General features: G+C 39.3%; 3 protein-coding genes across 3 annotated transcripts; 2 read left to right on the forward strand and 1 right to left on the reverse strand.

The window, feature by feature from the left end:
* Nucleotides 1-1,072: 1,072 nt before the first annotated feature.
* On the forward strand, nucleotides 1,073-11,929 carry LOC126611581 (pre-mRNA-processing-splicing factor 8A-like). Its single transcript, XM_050279882.1, has 15 exons — nucleotides 1,073-1,514; nucleotides 2,096-2,219; nucleotides 2,336-2,428; nucleotides 2,561-2,951; nucleotides 3,656-7,068; nucleotides 7,202-7,455; nucleotides 7,914-8,530; nucleotides 8,615-8,721; nucleotides 8,818-9,072; nucleotides 9,188-9,661; nucleotides 9,952-10,113; nucleotides 10,262-10,459; nucleotides 10,565-10,843; nucleotides 10,983-11,225; nucleotides 11,337-11,929. The coding sequence occupies exons 1-15, from the start codon at nucleotides 1,273-1,275 to the stop codon at nucleotides 11,526-11,528; spliced, it is 7,044 nt and encodes a 2,347-aa protein (XP_050135839.1). The 5' UTR covers nucleotides 1,073-1,272; the 3' UTR covers nucleotides 11,529-11,929.
* A 153-nt stretch (nucleotides 11,930-12,082) lies between these two features.
* Nucleotides 12,083-15,941, reverse strand: LOC126611586 (U-box domain-containing protein 52-like). The gene is made up of 8 exons (XM_050279893.1): nucleotides 15,813-15,941; nucleotides 15,400-15,527; nucleotides 14,554-14,723; nucleotides 14,415-14,445; nucleotides 14,010-14,295; nucleotides 13,719-13,820; nucleotides 12,473-13,633; nucleotides 12,083-12,368 (listed from the first exon to the last, which is right to left on the reverse strand). The coding sequence occupies exons 3-8, from the start codon at nucleotides 14,576-14,578 to the stop codon at nucleotides 12,273-12,275; spliced, it is 1,701 nt and encodes a 566-aa protein (XP_050135850.1). The 5' UTR covers nucleotides 14,579-14,723; nucleotides 15,400-15,527; nucleotides 15,813-15,941; the 3' UTR covers nucleotides 12,083-12,272.
* A 2,009-nt stretch (nucleotides 15,942-17,950) lies between these two features.
* On the forward strand, nucleotides 17,951-21,054 carry LOC126611590 (uncharacterized). Its single transcript, XM_050279896.1, has 5 exons — nucleotides 17,951-18,544; nucleotides 18,861-18,948; nucleotides 19,025-19,124; nucleotides 20,101-20,189; nucleotides 20,446-21,054. The coding sequence occupies exons 1-5, from the start codon at nucleotides 18,295-18,297 to the stop codon at nucleotides 20,759-20,761; spliced, it is 843 nt and encodes a 280-aa protein (XP_050135853.1). The 5' UTR covers nucleotides 17,951-18,294; the 3' UTR covers nucleotides 20,762-21,054.
* Nucleotides 21,055-21,061: the final 7 nt, after the last annotated feature.

Consider the following 21,061-nt stretch of genomic DNA (forward strand, 5'->3'; position numbering starts at 1 on the left):
ATAAAAAATATCTTACAATAAAAAGAGGGGGGAGAGAAGATTTTAGTTTATGGTAAAAAATTTCATTCATCTCACAAGAAGAAAAAGACGAAAATAGAGGATCTGTTGAATTTCAAATAGTTAGTTTCACCAATAGGATACAAAGACTTACTTCACATTTACAATTACACAAAAAAAACTATTTATCTCATAGAGGTTTACGTAAAATTCTGGGAAAACACCAACGATTACTGTCTTATTTGTCAAAGAAAAATAGAATATGTTATAAAGAATTAATTAATCAGTTGGATATTCGGGAGTCAAAAATTCGTTAATTTTATAAAGGCATTTTGAATTATTTGATTTATTAGATCTTGAATTTTAATGAATTATGTGATTTATTAGATCCACCTCGTTCTGTTGCGTCTCCTCAGAGAAACTCTGCTCCACATGTAAGCTTAGCGGGAAAATGACAGAACCTCTAGTTTCGGGCATAAATCCTAACAAACTTAGATCACAGGGGTTTAAATCCGATTTTTTTTTTACCACATGGACTATCTTCCGAATACCTTATGACCACGGGGACCATTTATCCGATTTTGCCAACCTAAACCTAATGGAGGAATGACAGAATGACATAAATCCTAACAGACTTAGACCACATGGGTTTAAATCCTAACAAACTGTGACCACAGGGGTTTAAATCTGAATTTGTTTACCATAGAGGCTATCATCCGAATACCTTATGACCACGGGAACCATTTATCTGATTAGACCTTCTTTTAATATGATAGTATTATCCTTCACTTGTGAGTAAGTACGAGATTTTAAATTTAACTCTCATATATGACAGACCTATCGTGCACGTACCGAAATAATTGGGTTCAGACTATAAAGTAAAATTGGATTTAAGGATTGTGGGCTTAAATACAATTTGGGTCCTTCAAATGCTCACACCAGAATCCAACTACCGAAACAAGCCCATCGGTAAGTCGTTCGGATCCTCACCCCTCACTACCGTCACGTGCGATGCGTCCGCCTTTCTCTCTCTATCTCTCTCTTTAGCAAAAATATAAAATCACATCTCAACACCCGTATTGAGGTTTTTACATCTCTCACTCTCTCTATCACTCTGAGAGAAAAGACGAGAGCCAAACCCGCAAAACCCTAGAAACCGCGAACCGCCATTGAAGCTCCTCAAAAGCTTCTTCGAGTGGAAACACAAGCAGGAAAGCTCTCTGTCACAAGCCTTGTGCAGGGTTTGGCATTCGATTCGGTTTCTGGTTCCGCAGTATGTGGAACAACGGCCAGATTGCGCCGCCTGGCACCGGCGGTTCGTCTATTCCGCCACCGCCGGCGGCTCAGCCATCTTACACGGTGTTGCCTTCTCCAGCTGATGCCGAGGCTAAGCTTGAAGAGAAGGCCCGGAAATGGCAGCAGCTTAATTCCAAGCGGTATAGCGATAAGCGCAAGTTCGGCTTCGTCGAGTCGCAGAAGGAGGACATGCCTCCTGAACATGTCAGGAAGATCATTAGGTTAGTTTTTATCTGCTCCACTGTGATGTATATATCTTTGTATGGTTTTTCGTTTTAATTTTGGCGTCGAAGATCTGTAGGTTAGGTTTCGGATAATGGATTTGTTTTGGGGTTTTTTGTGTTTATTTTTTCAATGAACTGATTTGAAAATTTATACGTAGAAGGGTGAAGAATAGATTTGCTTAAGACCTAGTGTATCGTAGTTGAAAGTATGGAACCAGGTTAAGTATGAGGTTGTTGAAGAGGTTAGGTTGCTTTAGGCGTTTGATATTTATGGTTATTGTTGAATTCTGATGTGTTTTGTATGAGAAAATCTTCGGAGCGTTTGTCAATTTATTTCGAGATAGAGAAGCTTCAGTTTCTCATTGGAGATATCTTTTAATTTCTGTTATACATATTCGGTTTGATAAATGTTTGCTGCATTAGAAAGTTTTTTTAATTCACCAGTATGATTTTGTTTTTGTTATCACTACTGGTGTCCTTTGTCCCCTTTCATGGTTTCACGTAATGAATGTGCTTGTACTTTACTGCATTAGGTAGATCTTGACCTGAATAGGATTTAATTTGGTGTCTTTTGACAGGGACCACGGAGATATGTCCTCAAAGAAATTTCGTCATGATAAACGAGTGTATCTCGGAGCACTTAAGTTTGTCCCCCATGCCGTTTACAAGCTCCTTGAGAACATGCCAATGCCATGGGAGCAGGTACTTGTTCTATGTCTCTCATATCCTTGCAAACTTTTCATTTTTGATGTCCAGATTTATCCATTGTGTGATTTTTACCGATGTGGCACTGATTTTATCAATTACTTCTGTAACAGGTCCGGGATGTGAAGGTTTTGTACCATATAACTGGGGCAATTACATTTGTAAATGAAATACCTTGGGTTGTTGAACCCATCTATTTGGCTCAGGTGCTTATCTCTCTTATATCATTTATATGCTGCTTAAGTTTATATATTATGCTATCCAATTCTTTAAGTTTTTAGCCTTTTCTTCCTCCTTTGGATGATATTTAGTGGATTTGGTGTACTTTATTTTTACAGTGGGGTTCAATGTGGATTATGATGAGAAGGGAGAAGAGGGATCGTCGGCATTTCAAAAGAATGCGGTTTCCACCATTTGATGATGAGGAACCTCCGTTAGACTATGCTGATAATCTGTTAGACGTTGATCCCCTAGAGCCAATTCAATTGGAGTTGGATGAAGAAGAAGATTCTGCTGTGTATACATGGTTTTATGACCATAAACCTCTTGTTAAGACAAAGCTCATAAACGGCCCAAGTTATAGGAAGTGGCATCTGTCGCTTCCCATCATGGCAACTCTTCATCGACTAGCTGGACAACTGCTTTCTGATCTTATTGACCGCAATTATTTCTACCTTTTCGACATGGAGTCTTTTTTTACAGCCAAAGCACTCAATATGTGCATTCCAGGTATCCGTATTTTTCTCTCTATTGGCTTGCCACTTGTTGTAAGAAAAATTACTCTTATTTCATTGTTTTTGTTTTTCATTGTTTGTTAGTGGTGTCTTTCTGGTGTCAGCCTTTTATGCATTAGACTGTGGCTTGATACAGTCCTCTAATAAGTCTAATATGTCTGGCAATTTTGATAGTTGTCAGTTCCAAAGGGTCTGCTTGCAGAATCGTGTTATTTCCAGTTTCTTATTGGCATTAGATCTTCACACATTGCATGATTTAAGATGTTGAATATGCAGTCTAGGGAAATTATGTTATCAATTTATTACTCTATTTGAGCATTGTGTTGGGCACATACATTGTTTTGACAAGATCATTATTCTATGCTTTAATACTTCACTTCAAACATTTGGGTGCAGTGGTGGTCCCTTCTAATTTTTTACTTGCCATGTTGGACACTGGGGTGATCCCCACTTAGTGGGAAAAGGCTTTGTTGTTGTTGTTGTTGTTGTTGGATACTGGGGTGAGGCCAGGGTTATGTTTACAGTTTTAAATATTGCTCAGCTGGTAACTGTTTTCCTCAGTCAAAATATTACTTCCAAAGCCTATAGTAACTAAAAAGGCCCATTAACCTGCTAAGTTGTATCTATGTGTGTTGTTCAGTTGGTGTATTTAGCTTTGAACTTATATGCGCCTCTTTTGTTTTGCTATACCATTTGCAGGTGGACCTAAATTTGAACCATTGTATCGGGATATGGAGAAAGGGGATGAGGATTGGAATGAGTTTAATGACATCAACAAACTCATTATTCGGTCACCTCTCAGAACGGAGTACAGGATTGCATTCCCTCATCTCTACAACAATAGACCCAGGAAGGTCAAGCTTTGTGTGTATCACACACCCATGGTGATGTACATAAAAACCGAGGATCCTGATCTACCTGCGTTTTATTATGATCCGTTGATACACCCAATACCCAGCAGTAATAAGGATAGGCGTGAGAAGAAAACTTCTGATGAGGAGGAAGATGATATCTTTACATTGCCAGATGTGGTGGAACCATTTCTCAACGATACTCAGCTTTATACTGACACCACAGCTGCCGGAATCTCTCTTTTGTTTGCCCCACGCCCTTTTAACATGAGATCTGGTCGGACCCGTCGAGCAGAAGATATACCCCTTGTGTCTGAGTGGTACAAGGAACATTGTCCTCCTTCATATCCAGTTAAAGTTCGGGTCAGCTATCAGAAATTGCTGAAGTGTTTTGTATTGAACGAGCTGCATCATAGACCACCCAAAGCTCAAAAGAAGAAACATTTGTTTCGATCTCTTCAAGCTACCAAGTTCTTCCAAACTACAGAACTTGATTGGGCTGAAGCGGGTCTTCAAGTCTGTAAGCAGGGTTATAACATGCTTAATCTGTTGATCCACAGGAAAAATTTGAATTACCTTCACCTTGATTATAATTTCAATCTGAAGCCTGTGAAGACTTTGACAACAAAAGAGCGTAAGAAATCTCGGTTTGGTAATGCTTTTCATCTGTGCCGTGAAATCTTGCGGTTGACAAAGCTTGTAGTTGATGCCAATATCCAGTTCCGTTTGGGTAATGTTGATGCCTTTCAATTGGCTGATGGCCTACAATACACGTTTTCTCATGTTGGTCAGTTGACTGGAATGTACCGTTACAAGTATAGGTTGATGAGGCAGATTAGAATGTGCAAAGATTTGAAGCACTTGATTTACTACCGGTTCAATACTGGGCCTGTGGGAAAAGGACCAGGATGTGGGTTCTGGGCACCAATGTGGAGGGTGTGGTTGTTCTTCCTTCGTGGCATAGTACCTCTTCTGGAACGGTGGCTGGGAAATTTACTTGCACGACAGTTTGAAGGGCGCCATTCAAAAGGAGTGGCAAAGACTGTTACTAAGCAGCGTGTTGAAAGCCATTTCGACTTGGAGCTTCGAGCTGCTGTGATGCATGATGTTCTTGATGCCATGCCAGAGGGTATCAAGCAAAATAAAGCCAGAACTATCTTGCAACATCTCAGTGAGGCATGGCGCTGCTGGAAAGCTAACATCCCTTGGAAGGTTCCTGGTTTGCCTGTTCCTATTGAAAATATGATTCTTCGTTATGTGAAATCGAAGGCAGACTGGTGGACAAATGTTGCTCACTACAATCGTGAACGTATAAGAAGAGGTGCTACTGTAGATAAGACAGTTTGTCGGAAGAATCTAGGAAGATTAACTCGTCTCTGGCTAAAGGCAGAGCAGGAGCGTCAGCACAATTATTTGAAAGATGGTCCATATGTTACACCAGAAGAGGCAGTTGCAATTTACACCACAACCGTGCACTGGTTGGAATCAAGAAAGTTTACACCCATTCCGTTCCCTCCATTGTCATACAAACATGACACCAAGCTTCTGATCCTTGCTCTGGAGAGGTTAAAGGAGTCTTATAGTGTGGCTGTAAGATTGAACCAGCTTCAAAGAGAAGAGTTGGGTCTCATTGAACAAGCCTATGACAATCCTCACGAGGCATTGTCACGAATTAAGCGCCACTTGCTCACTCAGCGTGCATTCAAAGAAGTTGGTATAGAGTTCATGGATTTGTATAGCTATCTGATTCCAGTTTATGAGATAGAACCTCTTGAGAAGATTACGGATGCATATCTTGATCAATATTTATGGTATGAGGGTGACAAACGTCATCTCTTTCCAAACTGGATCAAGCCTGCAGATTCAGAGCCACCTCCACTCTTGGTTTATAAATGGTGTCAGGGAATAAACAATTTACAGAGCATATGGGACACGAGTGAGGGGCAGTGTGTGGTGATGCTTCAAACGAAGTTTGAGAAGTTTTTTGAAAAGATTGACTTGACAATGCTAAATAGGCTCCTGCGTCTTGTTCTTGACCATAATATTGCTGATTATGTCACTGCAAAGAACAATGTGGTATTGTCTTACAAAGATATGAGTCATACAAATTCGTATGGTCTCATACGTGGTCTTCAGTTTGCATCTTTTGTAGTGCAATATTATGGGCTTGTGTTGGATCTGTTACTTCTTGGGTTGACTCGGGCCAGTGAAATTGCCGGTCCACCCCAGATGCCAAATGAATTCATCACCTATTGGGACACAAAGGTTGAGACACGGCATCCTATCAGGCTGTATTCTAGATACATAGACAGGGTGCATATCTTGTTCCGCTTCACCCATGAGGAGGCTCGTGATCTTATTCAGCGATATCTTACTGAGCATCCGGACCCCAATAATGAAAATATGGTTGGATACAATAATAAGAAATGCTGGCCAAGAGATGCCAGAATGAGGCTCATGAAACATGATGTCAATCTTGGGAGGAGTGTTTTCTGGGATATGAAGAACCGTCTCCCTCGAAGCATCACAACTTTGGAGTGGGAGAACAGCTTTGTTTCTGTTTACAGCAAGGATAATCCAAATTTGCTTTTCAGCATGTGTGGATTTGAAGTTCGGATACTTCCCAAGATAAGAATGAGTCAAGAAGCATTCAGCAACACTAGGGATGGGGTTTGGAATTTGCAGAATGAGCAGACAAAGGAGAGGACTGCAGTTGCTTTCTTACGTGTTGATGATGAACACATGAAGGTGTTTGAGAATCGTGTGAGGCAGATTCTTATGTCCTCAGGGTCTACAACATTTACAAAAATTGTCAACAAGTGGAATACAGCGCTTATTGGTCTAATGACTTACTTCCGTGAAGCAACTGTTCATACACAAGAACTGTTGGATTTGCTTGTCAAATGTGAAAATAAGATTCAGACCCGTATTAAGATTGGGTTGAATTCAAAGATGCCTAGCAGGTTTCCACCTGTCATCTTTTACACACCAAAGGAAATTGGAGGGCTTGGCATGTTATCTATGGGGCACATATTGATTCCACAAAGTGACCTCCGCTTCAGTCAGCAGACTGATGTTGGTGTGAGTCATTTTAGGAGTGGAATGAGTCATGAAGGGGACCAGCTGATTCCAAATCTTTACCGTTACATACAACCATGGGAGAGTGAATTTATAGATTCACAACGTGTTTGGGCAGAATATGCACTGAAAAGGCAGGAAGCTCAGGCGCAAAATAGGCGTCTGACTCTTGAAGATTTGGAAGTGAGCATTCTGTTATTGCCTAGTGTTTGTTCCCCTGTTATATCCTTTTTTTTTGTGAAAATTAAAATTCTTTTCCTTTGCTTTTATCTAGGGCTGTACATTATTTCTAAACACTTATTCATTTGGTTGACAGGATTCATGGGATAGGGGAATACCACGCATAAATACTTTGTTCCAAAAGGACCGGCATACTTTAGCATATGACAAAGGTTGGAGAGTTCGGACAGATTTTAAGCAGTACCAAGTGTTGAAACAAAATCCTTTCTGGTGGACACACCAGAGGCATGATGGGAAATTGTGGAACTTAAACAACTACCGAACTGATGTGATTCAAGCCCTTGGAGGTGTTGAAGGAATCCTTGAGCATACGTTATTCAAAGGAACATAGTAAGTTTGCTACTCAATGTTGCTCAGTTAGCTATCAATTTTTAATATTTCATAAAGTTATTCTAGACCATAAGCCGATAGAACATTATACTACACTTTATTGCATAGATACAGATTGCATAGGTGATAGGTGAATGAAAGATATTGACCTACGCAATTGCAGTTGAGATACAACTAATTAGAATTAGAACCCATCATTACATCAAATTAATAAAATTCATATTGTGGCTGATCTATGTGGGCTTTCTATAATCTAGCATTTGTTTTATGTGTTCTCAATTATATCAAATGTGAAACTTATATATGATTGTGGAAAACATAAATATTATTTTTAACATATGTTTTCATATTTTAGCGACTCACATCATGTTATGGATTGCAAATAAGTTCTGTGAAGTGTCTGTATTACTGTTGATTCAGAGAGTTATTGCACATTACTGAACTCTTTCTAATTTCAGCTTTCCTACCTGGGAGGGGCTCTTCTGGGAGAAAGCATCTGGTTTTGAGGAGTCGATGAAGTATAAAAAGTTGACAAATGCACAGAGATCTGGGCTCAATCAAATCCCCAATCGTAGGTTTACTCTCTGGTGGTCACCTACCATAAATCGGGCCAATGTATATGTTGGTTTCCAAGTGCAGCTAGATTTAACTGGAATATTTATGCACGGGAAGATTCCAACCTTGAAGATATCACTGATTCAGATATTCCGTGCTCACTTGTGGCAGAAGATTCATGAAAGTGTTGTCATGGATCTCTGTCAGGTTTTGGATCAAGAGTTGGATGCTTTAGAAATTGAAACTGTGCAGAAGGAAACGATACATCCCAGGAAGAGTTACAAAATGAACAGCTCTTGTGCTGACATTCTTCTGTTTGCTGCCCATAGATGGCCAATGTCGAAACCTAGTCTTGTTGCTGAGCCAAAGGATGTGTTTGACCAGAAAGCGAGCAATAAGTACTGGATAGATGTACAACTCCGTTGGGGAGATTATGATTCTCACGATATTGAGCGTTACACCCGAGCTAAGTTTATGGACTATACCACTGACAACATGTCCATCTATCCATCTCCCACAGGTTTGTGGTTTTTTTGGTTGCCTTATTGTTTGTGTCTTTCGTTTATCTTTTTTTTGGGAATGTAATCGTGCTTGTTTCATGCAGGGGTGATGATTGGTCTTGATTTGGCATATAATTTGCATTCTGCATTTGGTAACTGGTTTCCTGGTTCAAAACCGCTGCTTCAACAGGCAATGAACAAGATCATGAAAGTATGTCAATTGTCACTATTGAAGTTTTATGATGTACTTCTATTAGATTAAAATTTGTCAGAAGCAGCTAACTAATTATTCTTCATGTTCTTGCAGTCAAATCCAGCCTTGTATGTCCTGAGGGAGCGAATAAGGAAAGGATTGCAGCTATATTCTTCCGAGCCTACAGAGCCATATTTGTCATCCCAAAACTATGGGGAGATCTTCAGCAATCAAATCATTTGGTTTGTTGATGATACCAATGTGTATCGTGTTACAATCCATAAGACATTTGAAGGAAATCTCACTACGAAACCAATCAATGGTGCTATCTTCATATTCAATCCAAGGACGGGGCAGCTATTCCTGAAGGTATGTCTTTGTTTCTGTGATATTTGGAAATTAGCCTTTCTTTCTCTCTCGCTCTCTTTTCTTTAACCTTTCTGTGGAGGTTTTGAACTTCATGTCATAAGTTCATATTTTGCAGGTTATCCACACAAGTGTGTGGGCAGGACAGAAGCGTCTTGGTCAGTTGGCTAAATGGAAAACTGCAGAAGAAGTTGCTGCACTTGTGCGTTCTTTGCCAGTGGAAGAACAGCCAAAACAAATTATTGTGACTCGCAAGGGAATGTTGGATCCCTTAGAGGTTCATTTGCTCGATTTCCCCAACATAGTCATAAAAGGAAGTGAGCTCCAGCTTCCTTTCCAAGCGTGTTTGAAGATCGAGAAATTTGGTGATCTGATATTGAAGGCTACTGAACCACAGATGGTTCTTTTCAATATTTATGATGATTGGTTGAAGAGTATTTCATCATACACTGCATTCTCTCGGTTAATTTTGATTCTTCGTGCACTTCATGTGAACAATGAGAAGGCAAAGATGTTACTGAAGCCTGATAAAACGGTCATTACCGAGCCACATCACATCTGGCCTTCTCTTTCTGATGATCAATGGATGAAGGTAATGTCATTGTGTTTGTGCATTCCTTTTAAGTAAATGTTTCTCTGCTAGCAGCTTTTTGTTGTCACACACACACTAGTCAGAGTTGCTATGATAACCTATAGGCTATGGTCATCACCTGTTACCTTTATTGATCTGTCCAGAAATCTGAAAATGATTTTGATTTTTTGTACTCCGAAAGGTTAAGAAGGTCTATTTGAATGGAACTTTTGTAGATTTTGTTTAACTTTTCATACTTATGTGTGCATCTGTCAATCTAATAATGTTTCTGAATACGATGCATGGTACAGGTTGAGGTTGCTCTAAGGGATCTCATATTGTCAGACTACGCAAAAAAGAACAATGTGAATACATCAGCCCTAACACAATCTGAGATCCGTGACATTATACTCGGAGCTGAGATCACCCCACCTTCTCAACAGAGACAGCAAATTGCAGAAATAGAAAAACAGGTGATGTTTTTCTTCTGTTGGTTTGAATTTTGATACACACAACACCCGCACATATATGTAGACTTGTTTTGCCTGACTCAGTTATATACGTGGGCTGTTTTTTAATTTTGTTATGAGTTAACTTATATTGTTCAATTTGCATTTTCAGGCCAAAGAAGCCAGTCAGCTGACAGCAGTCACAACAAGGACTACAAATGTGCATGGTGATGAACTCATTGTCACCACTACAAGTCCCTATGAGCAAAGTGCATTTGGCTCCAAAACTGATTGGCGTGTGAGAGCAATATCAGCTACAAATCTATATCTTCGTGTCAATCATATATATGTGAATTCAGAAGATATAAAGGTAGGGTTCTATTTTTTAATAAATATGATATTATGTAGTTTTTGTGCTTTGATCTTATCTTATCCTTACTTGTTCATTGACATGGGAGCATGAATGGTGCTACAGGAAACGGGTTACACCTATATTATGCCTAAGAACATTTTGAAAAAGTTCATCTGCATTGCGGATCTGAGGACGCAAATAGCTGGTTACTTGTATGGCATAAGCCCACCGGACAACCCTCAGGTCAAGGAAATCCGCTGCATTGCAATGCCACCACAATGGGGGACCCACCAACAAGTTCATCTTCCATCAGCTCTTCCTGATCATGATTTCCTCAACGATTTGGAGCCTCTGGGATGGATGCACACCCAGCCAAATGAGCTTCCTCAGCTTTCTCCTCAGGTATTTTACCCAATCAATCTATCAATCCTTCTGATCTTTGATCGATTGTTATGATTGTTTGTTTGGGGTTTGCCTTCTGTTATGGAGGAATGTGGTGGACAAGAAAATAACCCTTTTTGTTCTTTTTTTGTTCCCGCAGGATCTCACTTCTCATGCCAAGATTTTAGAGAACACCAAGCAATGGGATGGGGAGAAATGCATCATTTTAACCTGCAGTTTCACTCCAGGTTCCTGCTCTTTAACCGCATACAAACTTACTCCATCTGGTTATGAATGGGGACGTGTCAATAAAGACACAGGAAGCAATCCTCATGGATACCTTCCCACTCATTACGAGAAGGTTCAGATGCTTCTCAGTGACCGCTTCCTTGGTTTCTATATGGTGAGATTCGTTAGTACCCTTAGTTCGGCCTATTTGTGTTCCCACTAATATTGTGGGAGGGTCTCTCTACTTTTATTGGGCTAATTTGTTCATTTTCCGTTTTGTTTTTAGATTCCGGACACCGGTCCATGGAACTACAACTTCATGGGGGTGAAGCATACACCTAGCATGAAATACGGCATCAAGCTTGGAACGCCCAGGGAGTACTATCACGAGGACCACAGGCCGACCCATTACCTTGAGTTCAGCAACCTGGAGGAGGGTGACACGGTGGAAGGAGATCGCGATGACACTTTCACATAAACTTGTGTCGTAAGATGTAATGCAAAAGTGACGGGAGTACTTTGGCATTCAGAAAAACCAATTCTGTTTTATTCTATGGAGCTTTTTGTTGTAAGAATCCATTTGTGGATGAAAATGCTAGTGCACCTGTAAAGCTACGTGTGACGTTAGTATGTTCGTGTTTTCAGACGAGGCCTGTAAATATTTGATTTGGTAGCAAAGTACTAGTTTTGTTGCTGAAAGATGAAATTTCCTAGTCATGCTCATAAGCTCCCCTCCTTGAAGTGGTAGAAAGTAGAATGCTTGTAGTTCAAGTATTCACAAATCTTTAGCAAAGACAATGAGGATGCGTCCTGTAAATTACTTGAGTTACAATTCTTGTCAAATTTGATGCGGACTATAACTCAATTTCGGTTGGTTTACGATTTAGGGTTTTGGGCGGTTTCTTTGCGTCTAAATTTTGAACTCATTAAATTATTTGAGTTACAGGTCTCTTGTTTAATCCCGGTCACGGTTTCGTGCGATTTCTTTGCGTCTAAAATTTAAAACCCATAAACCTGTCACAAAAATCACGGAACATGAGAAGGCGATTCAGCCGGTTCTCGTCATTAATTTTTCTGTTGCATTAGTTCGTTGCCTTGCTTTGTCTTGGCCAGAATCAAATAGTCTGGCATAGACGACATCACAAAAAGTAACAATTTGACAATACAAAATTCTATTCACACATAAATTTGGCTACTTCTGGGCTGTATTTGGAATTCTAAGCTAATGCCTGACATCGGAACCGGAGAACATTCTTTCGGCATACGACGATGTGCTCGAACGGCTGTAGTATCCAGAGAGGCGGTCGCTCATAACATCCTACATTGAAACCAAACAACAAAACAAAACGAAAAACTTTGAGAACGCAGGCAGAAAAAAGTTAAAACAAAGAAAAGCTTTCATGCTTATGTTATGTAACTTACTTGTCTTGGTGAGTATGGTGCACTACGACCTAGCCTGAAAGGATCCATTCTCTCGTCCGCGAGTACTCTCAATCTGTTTAGCTCCGGTAGCACAACCTTACCAAGATCCGGTCTGTCTTTTCTCCTCATTTCAGCGCACTGTAAGGCTAGCTGCGCAAACTTTAATGCTTCCTCAACAGGCCAGTCGGGAACATCAGGGTCAAGCATCTCCGCGAAAGTCCCACTCTCAATAGCATCTTCAACTTTGAAAGTCAAACCCATTGGCGGCTGGGCAGTTATTAGTTGTAGAAGCATGACCCCGAGTGAGTAAACGTCAGATTTCACCCCAAGCATTCCGGTCTGCTGGTACTCTGGGTCGATATAACAGAATGTTCCGGCCATTGATGTCACGTGGTATTGAGTGACAGCATTGGCTACTGATGGAGGGACAAGCCTGGCCAAACCTACGTCACTAATCTTACTCACATAGTTATGGTCTAGCAAGATGTTGCCGGGTTTTAGGTCACGGTGTACAACGGGTTCTGGCTTGGTCTGATGAAGAAACAAAAGTCCGGTGGCAATTTCTGCAGCAATTCTGAACCTTAGCTGCCAAGGAATCACCGGGGTGTTGCCTTTCCGGAAGAGACGGTCTTCTAAGCTACCATTGGCCATGTACTCATAGACCAGACAACCAAATTCTGGGCAGGCTCCAAGTAGGAGAACCATGTTTGGATGCCTAATGCAGCTCAATACTTCAACCTCTTGCTGGAATTGCGACCGCCCTTGGGCTGCATCCGGACGCAGAACTTTTATTGCTACCGGTGTGTGATCTAGTTCACCTCTGTAGACTGGACCGTATCCTCCTTCTCCAATCTTATAGGCTTGTGAAAAATACTCCGTCGCCGCTTCAATATCTTCAATTGTGTATCTCCTGTACCTGAGATCGTACCCATTTGATGCTAGCGACTTCTTTCCTTTAGCTTTTTCAAGAGCTTTCATTTCTAAGTTTTTCCGTCTTTCTGCTTCCAGTTCTGCAACCCTTTCAGCTGCTTGTGCTGCCTCAATTGCTGCCTTACTTTTCGCTTTCTCCTTCTGTGCAAGTGCAAATGCAGCTCCCTCAGCGAGTCGTGCTTCTTCTAATCTGTGCTCTCCGTTCAATTTCCACTGGTGAAGTTCCTTTTCCTGTGAAGATACGTCATCAGATTTTACGCTTGAATGTGCCTATCTTAAACAAAGTATATAGTCAAATAACAGGTCGCATCCATACCCTATGTTTTGCTGAGATTGCCTCCTTGCAAGCCATGCTGTACATCTCCATTGTTTGCTTGAGCTCTAGCCTGAGCCTCCTCATCTCAGCTTCCATGTCATCCTATTATTTTCGAGGCAAACTAGTATATCAATATTTTCGAACTTTTCTGGATGAATCCTGTGTTATTGTACTAAAAGCGTTTCTTTATGCACCGCGTCACTAACAACATTCGCAAATAGTTGGAAGCATGCTCCAAAGCTTGTAGTTGGTGGTGTTTTCAAGTTTACTATGCTGGGAAAAATGTCTTACCCTGTTTCGTGATGACCATGACCTTCCACTTTCAAACGAGGATGATGAAAAACCATTCGGCGCAGATGTCATGTCAATGAACTTGGTTCCGGAGTAAGATGACGAAGAGCTTCTGCTGTCCAACTCTGAGCCGATTGAACTTTGATGGGTCATTTTCGACGGCGTGCTATCATAATTTAAGATGCGATCCATGGTTTGCACTTTGCTGCTCACCGGCGGTAAATCAATGCCTGGCAAGGGCTCATATGATTTGTTCACTATAGGTGTTGCTCTTGATAATGCTGGCCTGTATCATTTTTATCAGAGGTTAATTCTCACCGTTTTAAGTTTTAACACATTTGATTGAATGTAGAGACTACTTGGACAAAGCAAGATTAAAATTGAGAGTTTGAACTCGAAGCTTACCTGAACTTGTTCTTCAGCGGGCTCTCCGGTTCTGCACCAATCAAAGAAAATTGGGTAACTTGTGACCGGAAGTAACCAAAATACTTATGTGGTGAGGAACAAACATGCATACATTGATGTTAGAATTACAGAAACAAACCTCTGGAGTGCTGGTGGAGCCTCATGTGTTGCGAGTTTCTCGAATCATTTGAGGGTAGTTCAGCAGTAGCTGGTCGGCAATGCGTGATCTTTCCTTTGCCAATGACATACAGAGTGCAAAAGTCTGGTGCCCCTTTGGACACGGTGCTTGGGATGTCTTTCGCTTTGAATCTTTTTGTAAAAACAACAACATTGATGTTAGGATTCTAATTAACTAAGTAACTAAGGTGTTTATATGCATACATACACGTATAAGAAATACTTTGTGATGACGCGTGTGACCTATTGAACAACGGTCGATATGATGTAAAATTCATCGATAATGTCACTATATTTTGGGAACAATGATATTTGAACATTATTGATGCGTTTTTTAGTCAAAAGAGTAATTGAGATTGACATAACTCCTCACTTTGATCTTTGAGATTTAAAATCGATAGAACTGTTCTGAATTTGTCCACCATCAATCATTTTGATCATTCCGTGAAAAATCGTTATTAAACAATGAGCAAAGTAACAAATTTTGGTCTTATTTAATGGAGATTTTCACAGAATAATCAAAATGATTAACGGTGAACAAATTCAAGGACCATTTCTATCAAATCTCAAAGAACAAATTGCAGAGTTATGTCAATCTTAATGGATGTTCATTCCATATCAGAACAAAAACATGAAATGAAGACAAGAAATAAGATAATGAAGATGAACAAGTTCAAGGACCACTTCTATCCAATCTCAAAGAACAAATTACGGAGCTATGTCAATCTCAATGGATGTTTATTCCATAGCAGAACAAAAACATGAAATGAAGACAAGAAATAAGATAATGAAGGAGAAGAAAAAGCACCTGAAAAAGCCAAAGCTGTTTTTGGATGGTGCGCCAAGCACCAAAACCCGAATAGAATTAGCAGCGACATAGTTGATAAGTGCTTTTGCTATATCAGTATCCTCCACTATAACTTCGTTGCTTTTGATCTGCAACAAATCAATACAATTAAATAATATGAAGAATTAATTGCGTTTAATTAATGATTAAATCATATCATAAGGAGAATACTTAATGATCAAATCATATTATATGGAGAAAGTAATTTTCTGAAAAAAGATTAAAATGATGATTGAATTAACTAATTAATTAAAAAAAATAACTTCAAGCCAACAAGTCTTCTTGCTTTGTAGAGAGACTGTTTCTACCACTCGAATATGTGATCTTTCGGTCACAATTAATTAAAAGGAGAAAATACCAAATGGAGGACTTACAGCTTTTTTAGTGCAGAAGCAACGGAATGGGAGGAACAAATCTTTGGCTTGATCTTCAACTTGGTAATTGTTCTCCTCTGTCAATTCCCCTCCTGCAACATAAAATGATATGAGGAAAAAAAAGAAAAGGAAAATGGGTATTTTTTGTATGTATTTGTATTATTTTAGAAATAAAATGGGGGAATTTACTATCTTTAGCTAGAAAGCATTGGGAGAATACATAGGTGTCATAGACTCATATTAATTTTAAAATATAGTTTCTTTTTAATTATTAGAGAATGAGATCCGAATTTGTGATATCTTTCAGTATTACGAAAAGAAAATGTTTCACAAGGTGCACGTTTATTGCTGATATTGTTCTAATGTACATAAAGTCGTACCCTTAAAATGACATGACATATGATTTTTTTATTTGTAAAAACTTTAATTATGTGCTTGTTTGGAAGTGTTTTTGAAACGATTGAAAGCGATGTTGAAAATGTTTTTGAAACCAATTATTAGTAAAAATTCAAGTGGATCTTGGAAAAACACTTTTAAGTGCTTCATGCAAAAAAACACACATTTGATGTTTCTTTAAAAAACAACACTTAAAGTGCTTTTGAAACTTAAAATTAATTTCACCAAAAATGTTTTTAGTCATTTTAGAAACACTCTCCAAACGACCACGTATCATCATTCATTCTTTCACGAGAGAGAGAGAGAGAGAGAGAGAGAGAGAGAGAGAGAGAGAGAGAGAGATGGTTTATGGTGCTTACTTTGGGTGGAAATTAGGGGAGATGAAGGTTGTTTAACATGAACATGGAGCAAGGTGAGAGGTTGTCCAGGCTTGGTAAAAAGATGATCAGCAATCCATTTGATTGCATACTCACTTGCTTTATCCTTGTCTATTGCCAATGCCACTGCCTCCTCTCTCTTCTCTGAACCTTCCCTTCTCGATGTTCTCATCCCCATCCTCCTCTCTCCTCTCTCCTCTCTCAAGCACTTCCCAACAACAAACTTCAACGAAACAAAAACTGAAACCAATTAGCTGCAGATATCGCAATCGTCAAAAATCCATCTCTTCCCTCTGCAAAAACTCAGATAAAAACTGACAAAACCGACAACGGAAATCTGTGTTTCGCTCTATCTGAATCCTGTAGAGGCCAGGAGAGATCCAAACCATTTTTCTTTTTCTTCTTTTATTTCTTCTTGTTTCTGTGCGTAGGAGGGAGAGAGTTGGTTACTTCTGTTGAGATAATGAAAGAGAAGAGAGTTAGTTAATTCTGTTTAACATATAAATTAATGTGTATGCATGGAGAATTACCAGTGCTAATCCCTTAATTAACCAATTTTTATCATGATTAATCCTAATTCTGTTGAGCTGACAGAGAGTCTTGCCAGCTTCTTTGAATTATTTCTCAAATAGGCAAACACGGTGCAATATTATTGTTAGATGATATATTAAGGAGTTTGCCACTATTTTCGCATTGTTGTTGAGCTGTTGTTTCATAATTTTCAGGGGAGGAGCCAGAAAATATTTGGTTGGAACTTTCGAGTCAAGATATATGCGTGTATATATTCGAAAATCAAAATTTAAGATAAAAGATGATTAGTTTTTGAGGGTGTAACATGATGGGGAAAATCGGCCGTAACCTAAATCTCATGAAGACACCCCCTAATTGTGAAAGAATCCCAAACCCTAATTGTGGTTTAATTTTAACCTTTTGATATCACCTCTCATTTTGTAAGCTGTGTTCGGGAAGAGCTATTGTCATTAGTTGACCTTTATGGTAAGTATGAAGACTGAAAGGCGGTAGCTTACCATGCATGAAATATTATCGGTCCGAGTCTGCTTATCTCTCGCTTGCTAAGCCAATAAAATGCTATAGAATGATTCATTTGGATATATGTTATGATTCATGAACATTGATTCAATCATTCTATTTAGTCAACCATAATACATTGGCATCAAAATTCGCCAACTACAAGATTCGATTATAAAACCTCTCATTTACATGTTGTGATATTAAAATAAAGTAAAAAATTCGTTTGAATACAAGTTGTTGTGAACAAACAAACAAAAGTACAATCTGATCCCAAATAAAACAAAAATGAAAAAGGAAAAAAAATTGAAGATCCACCATAAAGAGGGGGAAAATCGAACCGTTGGCTTTGGTCGGTCGGGAGTCCACCCCCACACACTTTCTCAAAAGACACGCGCTGCCATGCCACACCCGAAACCAATCCCTCTCCCCCAAATCCCATAACGGTCTCTCCGTCTTCCTCATTCTTCTCTGCAACTCTCACTCTTCACTCTAAACCCTAACAAACCATCAACCACAGTGCATTCAATTTCTGTGGCTGACAGCACGATTTGAATTTCACCTTTCTACTGTGATCGATTCCGAATTTTCCATAATTTTTTTGAATTTGTTTTGAATTTTTGTTCTGATCAGGCTTTTAAACTTTGCAAACGGCAGCTGTGAGCTCAAATTTAAAGTATATGATCATATATATATATGTATATATAGTTGTAATGATGCGAAGGAAAAATGGTAGTGGTGGCACTGGTACTAGTACAACGATGAGGGTTTTGAATCTGATCGAGAGGCGGTGTTTGGCACCGCTCAAGCGAAACGACGACCTTCGCGAGAACGGCGCGCGGATTTCCTCCCGCCACAGCTCGTACAAGAAGCTCGCTCAGCTTCCGCTCCTCAAGCTCTCCGTTCTCAAGCTCGACGGCTCTGTTTTCGGTGATTAATTCACTTCAAATTACCTCCATTTTTCGTTTTGACTTTCTCTTTAGGTTCTGCTTTTCGAATTGGTGAATAATTGTGCTTTTGGAAAAGCTATCCTGGTTAGAAAATGCCTTTATATGAAATTATAAAAAATCTGTTTTTTTGGAAAGCTAGTTTGGTTATAGTGGTGCTGCTTTTTAGAATCTGATCATATGCTAAAATTACTACCCTAAACGGCTTTTTTCCTAATTTTTCTTTTTCTGTAAAATTTAATTTTATCAAAATTATTGGGGTCCCATGTAAATTTCAGTAGTGAATTTGAATTGTGCAGAAATTCAGGTTGGGAGGACTGCCACAATAGCAGAGCTCAAACAAGCAGTAGAAGATTTCTTTGGTCCCTCCCAAGACAAGATTTCATGGTAAATCCCTTTGCCTTGCAAAATTGACATAAATGAAAAACTTGTGTTTTAAGTTTGTTTGAATTTGTGCTCTCAGGTCACTGGTTTGGGGGCATTTCTGCTTGTGTCATGTTGGTCAGAAGTTGATTAATGACAGGGCGTACATTCGGAATTTTGGAATTAAGGATGGTGATCAAGTATGTGTCTCTTTTCCCTTCAAGTATCAAATTTGTAGTATCTCTGTTTTTCCTGTGCTTTGATTTTACAAAAACTTATCACTCATCGAAATGGATAGCATGGCAGCTCCCTTTTGTTTAATCTCCGAAGGCCAACTCTCAACGTTGCGAGAAACAGTTGTGTCTAACATATTTATCTGAACATATACGGTAGAATTGAGTTGGAACACATATAATGAGCGACTTGTATACCATTCCATCTTTAACTTGGTTTTTCTGTAGAACTTTAGTTATGCATAGTATGAAATAAAAGAACCCTTAAGTGGGATTGGGATGCATGTTGACATGCTATACAAGAGATTAATTTGTATTTATGCTTCTAAATGAATTATAATGATTTAAGCAGGCATGGGAGTTAATTTTATGTGGCGGCATTAGGTGAAAAGCCCGTAGCATACATGTTGTATGTTTGGTTTACAGTTCAGCTCTTTTATATTTCATCTGTTTATGCTCGCATTGAATGAAGAGAAATGTTTAGTGTTGCTATTTTTGTGCATACTGTCCAAATTTGTTAACTTATTATCACGCTTTAGTGAAATTATTTGACCTTAGCCAACTGACTTCATTTATGTTTAATGAACTCCCAAGTTGTCGTCTCGTCTCCCTCATCCTCATTAGAATTTCTAAACAGCCTTCAATCAGGCTAATCTTTTTTAGTTTCATCATTAGTCTTCACCATATTGTATTTCTGGAAGTGATTAGGATTTCTGTTGTTGCCTTGCTCAGTTTGGTTATCTGAAATCTCTTGTAAGAATATAGGCAATTTTTGTATAAGTGGGGCTTTCGTATTCAAGTATTAGACTGTGCCGTTGCTGTGTTTCTTGCTTTTCCTGACAGCTGATATAGAAGCTCCATGAGTGCATATATTTGTATTTTTTAGGTCATTCTGTCATGTTATTGCCGGCAAATTCCTGATGTTTATTTCTGGCGCATGCAGCTTGAATTCATTAGGCATATGTCCATCAGCAACTCACCATTGAAAAAAGGGTCGAAGAATGAGAGTGTTCCATACAAACAGCAACCTATGTAAGAATCATTCATACTTTTCCTTGCGATTTAATTTGGTAAGAAGTCAGGCTCAAAGCTGCACTGTAGTAAGCCTATTTACCTGTGCCGTATGGGTGATTTACTGTTTACGTAAAGTTGGAAGCTTCTGAGGGAAACGGTGAAACTAAAATAGGAAGAGCATTCAGCATATAGTTCTCGTACTTTCCATTTCTTTCTAGTTGATTCATGCATATTTAACTGAGATAGGGAACTTAAGCATGGATATTGACTTCAGGTTGACATACGGGCCAAGTTACTATCCCAATGAAGAAGATCTGGAGGCAGTTCATGTGCCTGAATTCCTGCACAAAGACGAAGAAAATTGTGGAGTGGAGGTTAATGGCAGCAATGCAGCAATACAGGAGGACAACTCCAATTACTATCCCAATGTAGAAGATCTGGAGGCAGGTCCGGTGCCTGAATTCAAGGCAGTTCACTTCTTGAAAGGGTGGCTCTCATACTCGAAGGTCGTCGGGGGATTCAAAAAAGGGATCCGAAGGCAGGAATCGTCCATCGAAATTCAGCCTACTTTCCTTAGGAAGCTGATGTAGAATGACTTATTGACCTCACATTTTGTGTGTTGGGAAGCTGTTGCATGCTAAGGCCTAAAGATGTTCTACAAGTTCAGCACTAAGTTTATTGTATATGGTAGTTGGGTTATCTCGATATATTTTGACTCCTCCCTTGTAGTCTCTCAACACGCCCTTTCACACGGGCGCTACTCGAACAAAACACGTAAATAAGATATTTGACAGATTAAACACTCACCATAAAAAGGGGATGTGCTCGAACCAAACTTTTGGCTACTCAATTATGAGTAAGAATTCATACTTGAATTTCTTCATGATCGA

Source organism: Malus sylvestris, chromosome 17 (genome assembly GCF_916048215.2).
Source record: "Malus sylvestris chromosome 17, drMalSylv7.2, whole genome shotgun sequence".
Classification (NCBI taxonomy): Eukaryota; Viridiplantae; Streptophyta; class Magnoliopsida; order Rosales; family Rosaceae; genus Malus; species Malus sylvestris.

Coding starts and splice junctions, on each gene's coding strand:
- LOC126611581 (XM_050279882.1), top strand. CDS start 1,273: ATGTGGAACAACGGCCAGATTGCGCCGCCTGGCACCGGCGGTTCGTCT. Junction 7,456..7,913: donor ACGTTATTCAAAGGAACATA/GTAAGTTTGCTA, acceptor TTCTAATTTCAG/CTTTCCTACCTGGGAGGGGC. Junction 8,722..8,817: donor CAATGAACAAGATCATGAAA/GTATGTCAATTG, acceptor ATGTTCTTGCAG/TCAAATCCAGCCTTGTATGT.
- LOC126611586 (XM_050279893.1), bottom strand. CDS start 14,578: ATGAGGCTCCACCAGCACTCCAGAG. Junction 14,296..14,414: donor CCGCTGAAGAACAAGTTCAG/GTAAGCTTCGAG, acceptor AAAATGATACAG/GCCAGCATTATCAAGAGCAA. Junction 13,821..14,009: donor CATGGTCATCACGAAACAGG/GTAAGACATTTT, acceptor CGAAAATAATAG/GATGACATGGAAGCTGAGAT.
- LOC126611590 (XM_050279896.1), top strand. CDS start 18,295: ATGATCATATATATATATGTATATATAGTTGTAATGATGCGAAGGAAA. Junction 18,545..18,860: donor GCTCGACGGCTCTGTTTTCG/GTGATTAATTCA, acceptor TGAATTGTGCAG/AAATTCAGGTTGGGAGGACT. Junction 18,949..19,024: donor TCCCAAGACAAGATTTCATG/GTAAATCCCTTT, acceptor TTGTGCTCTCAG/GTCACTGGTTTGGGGGCATT.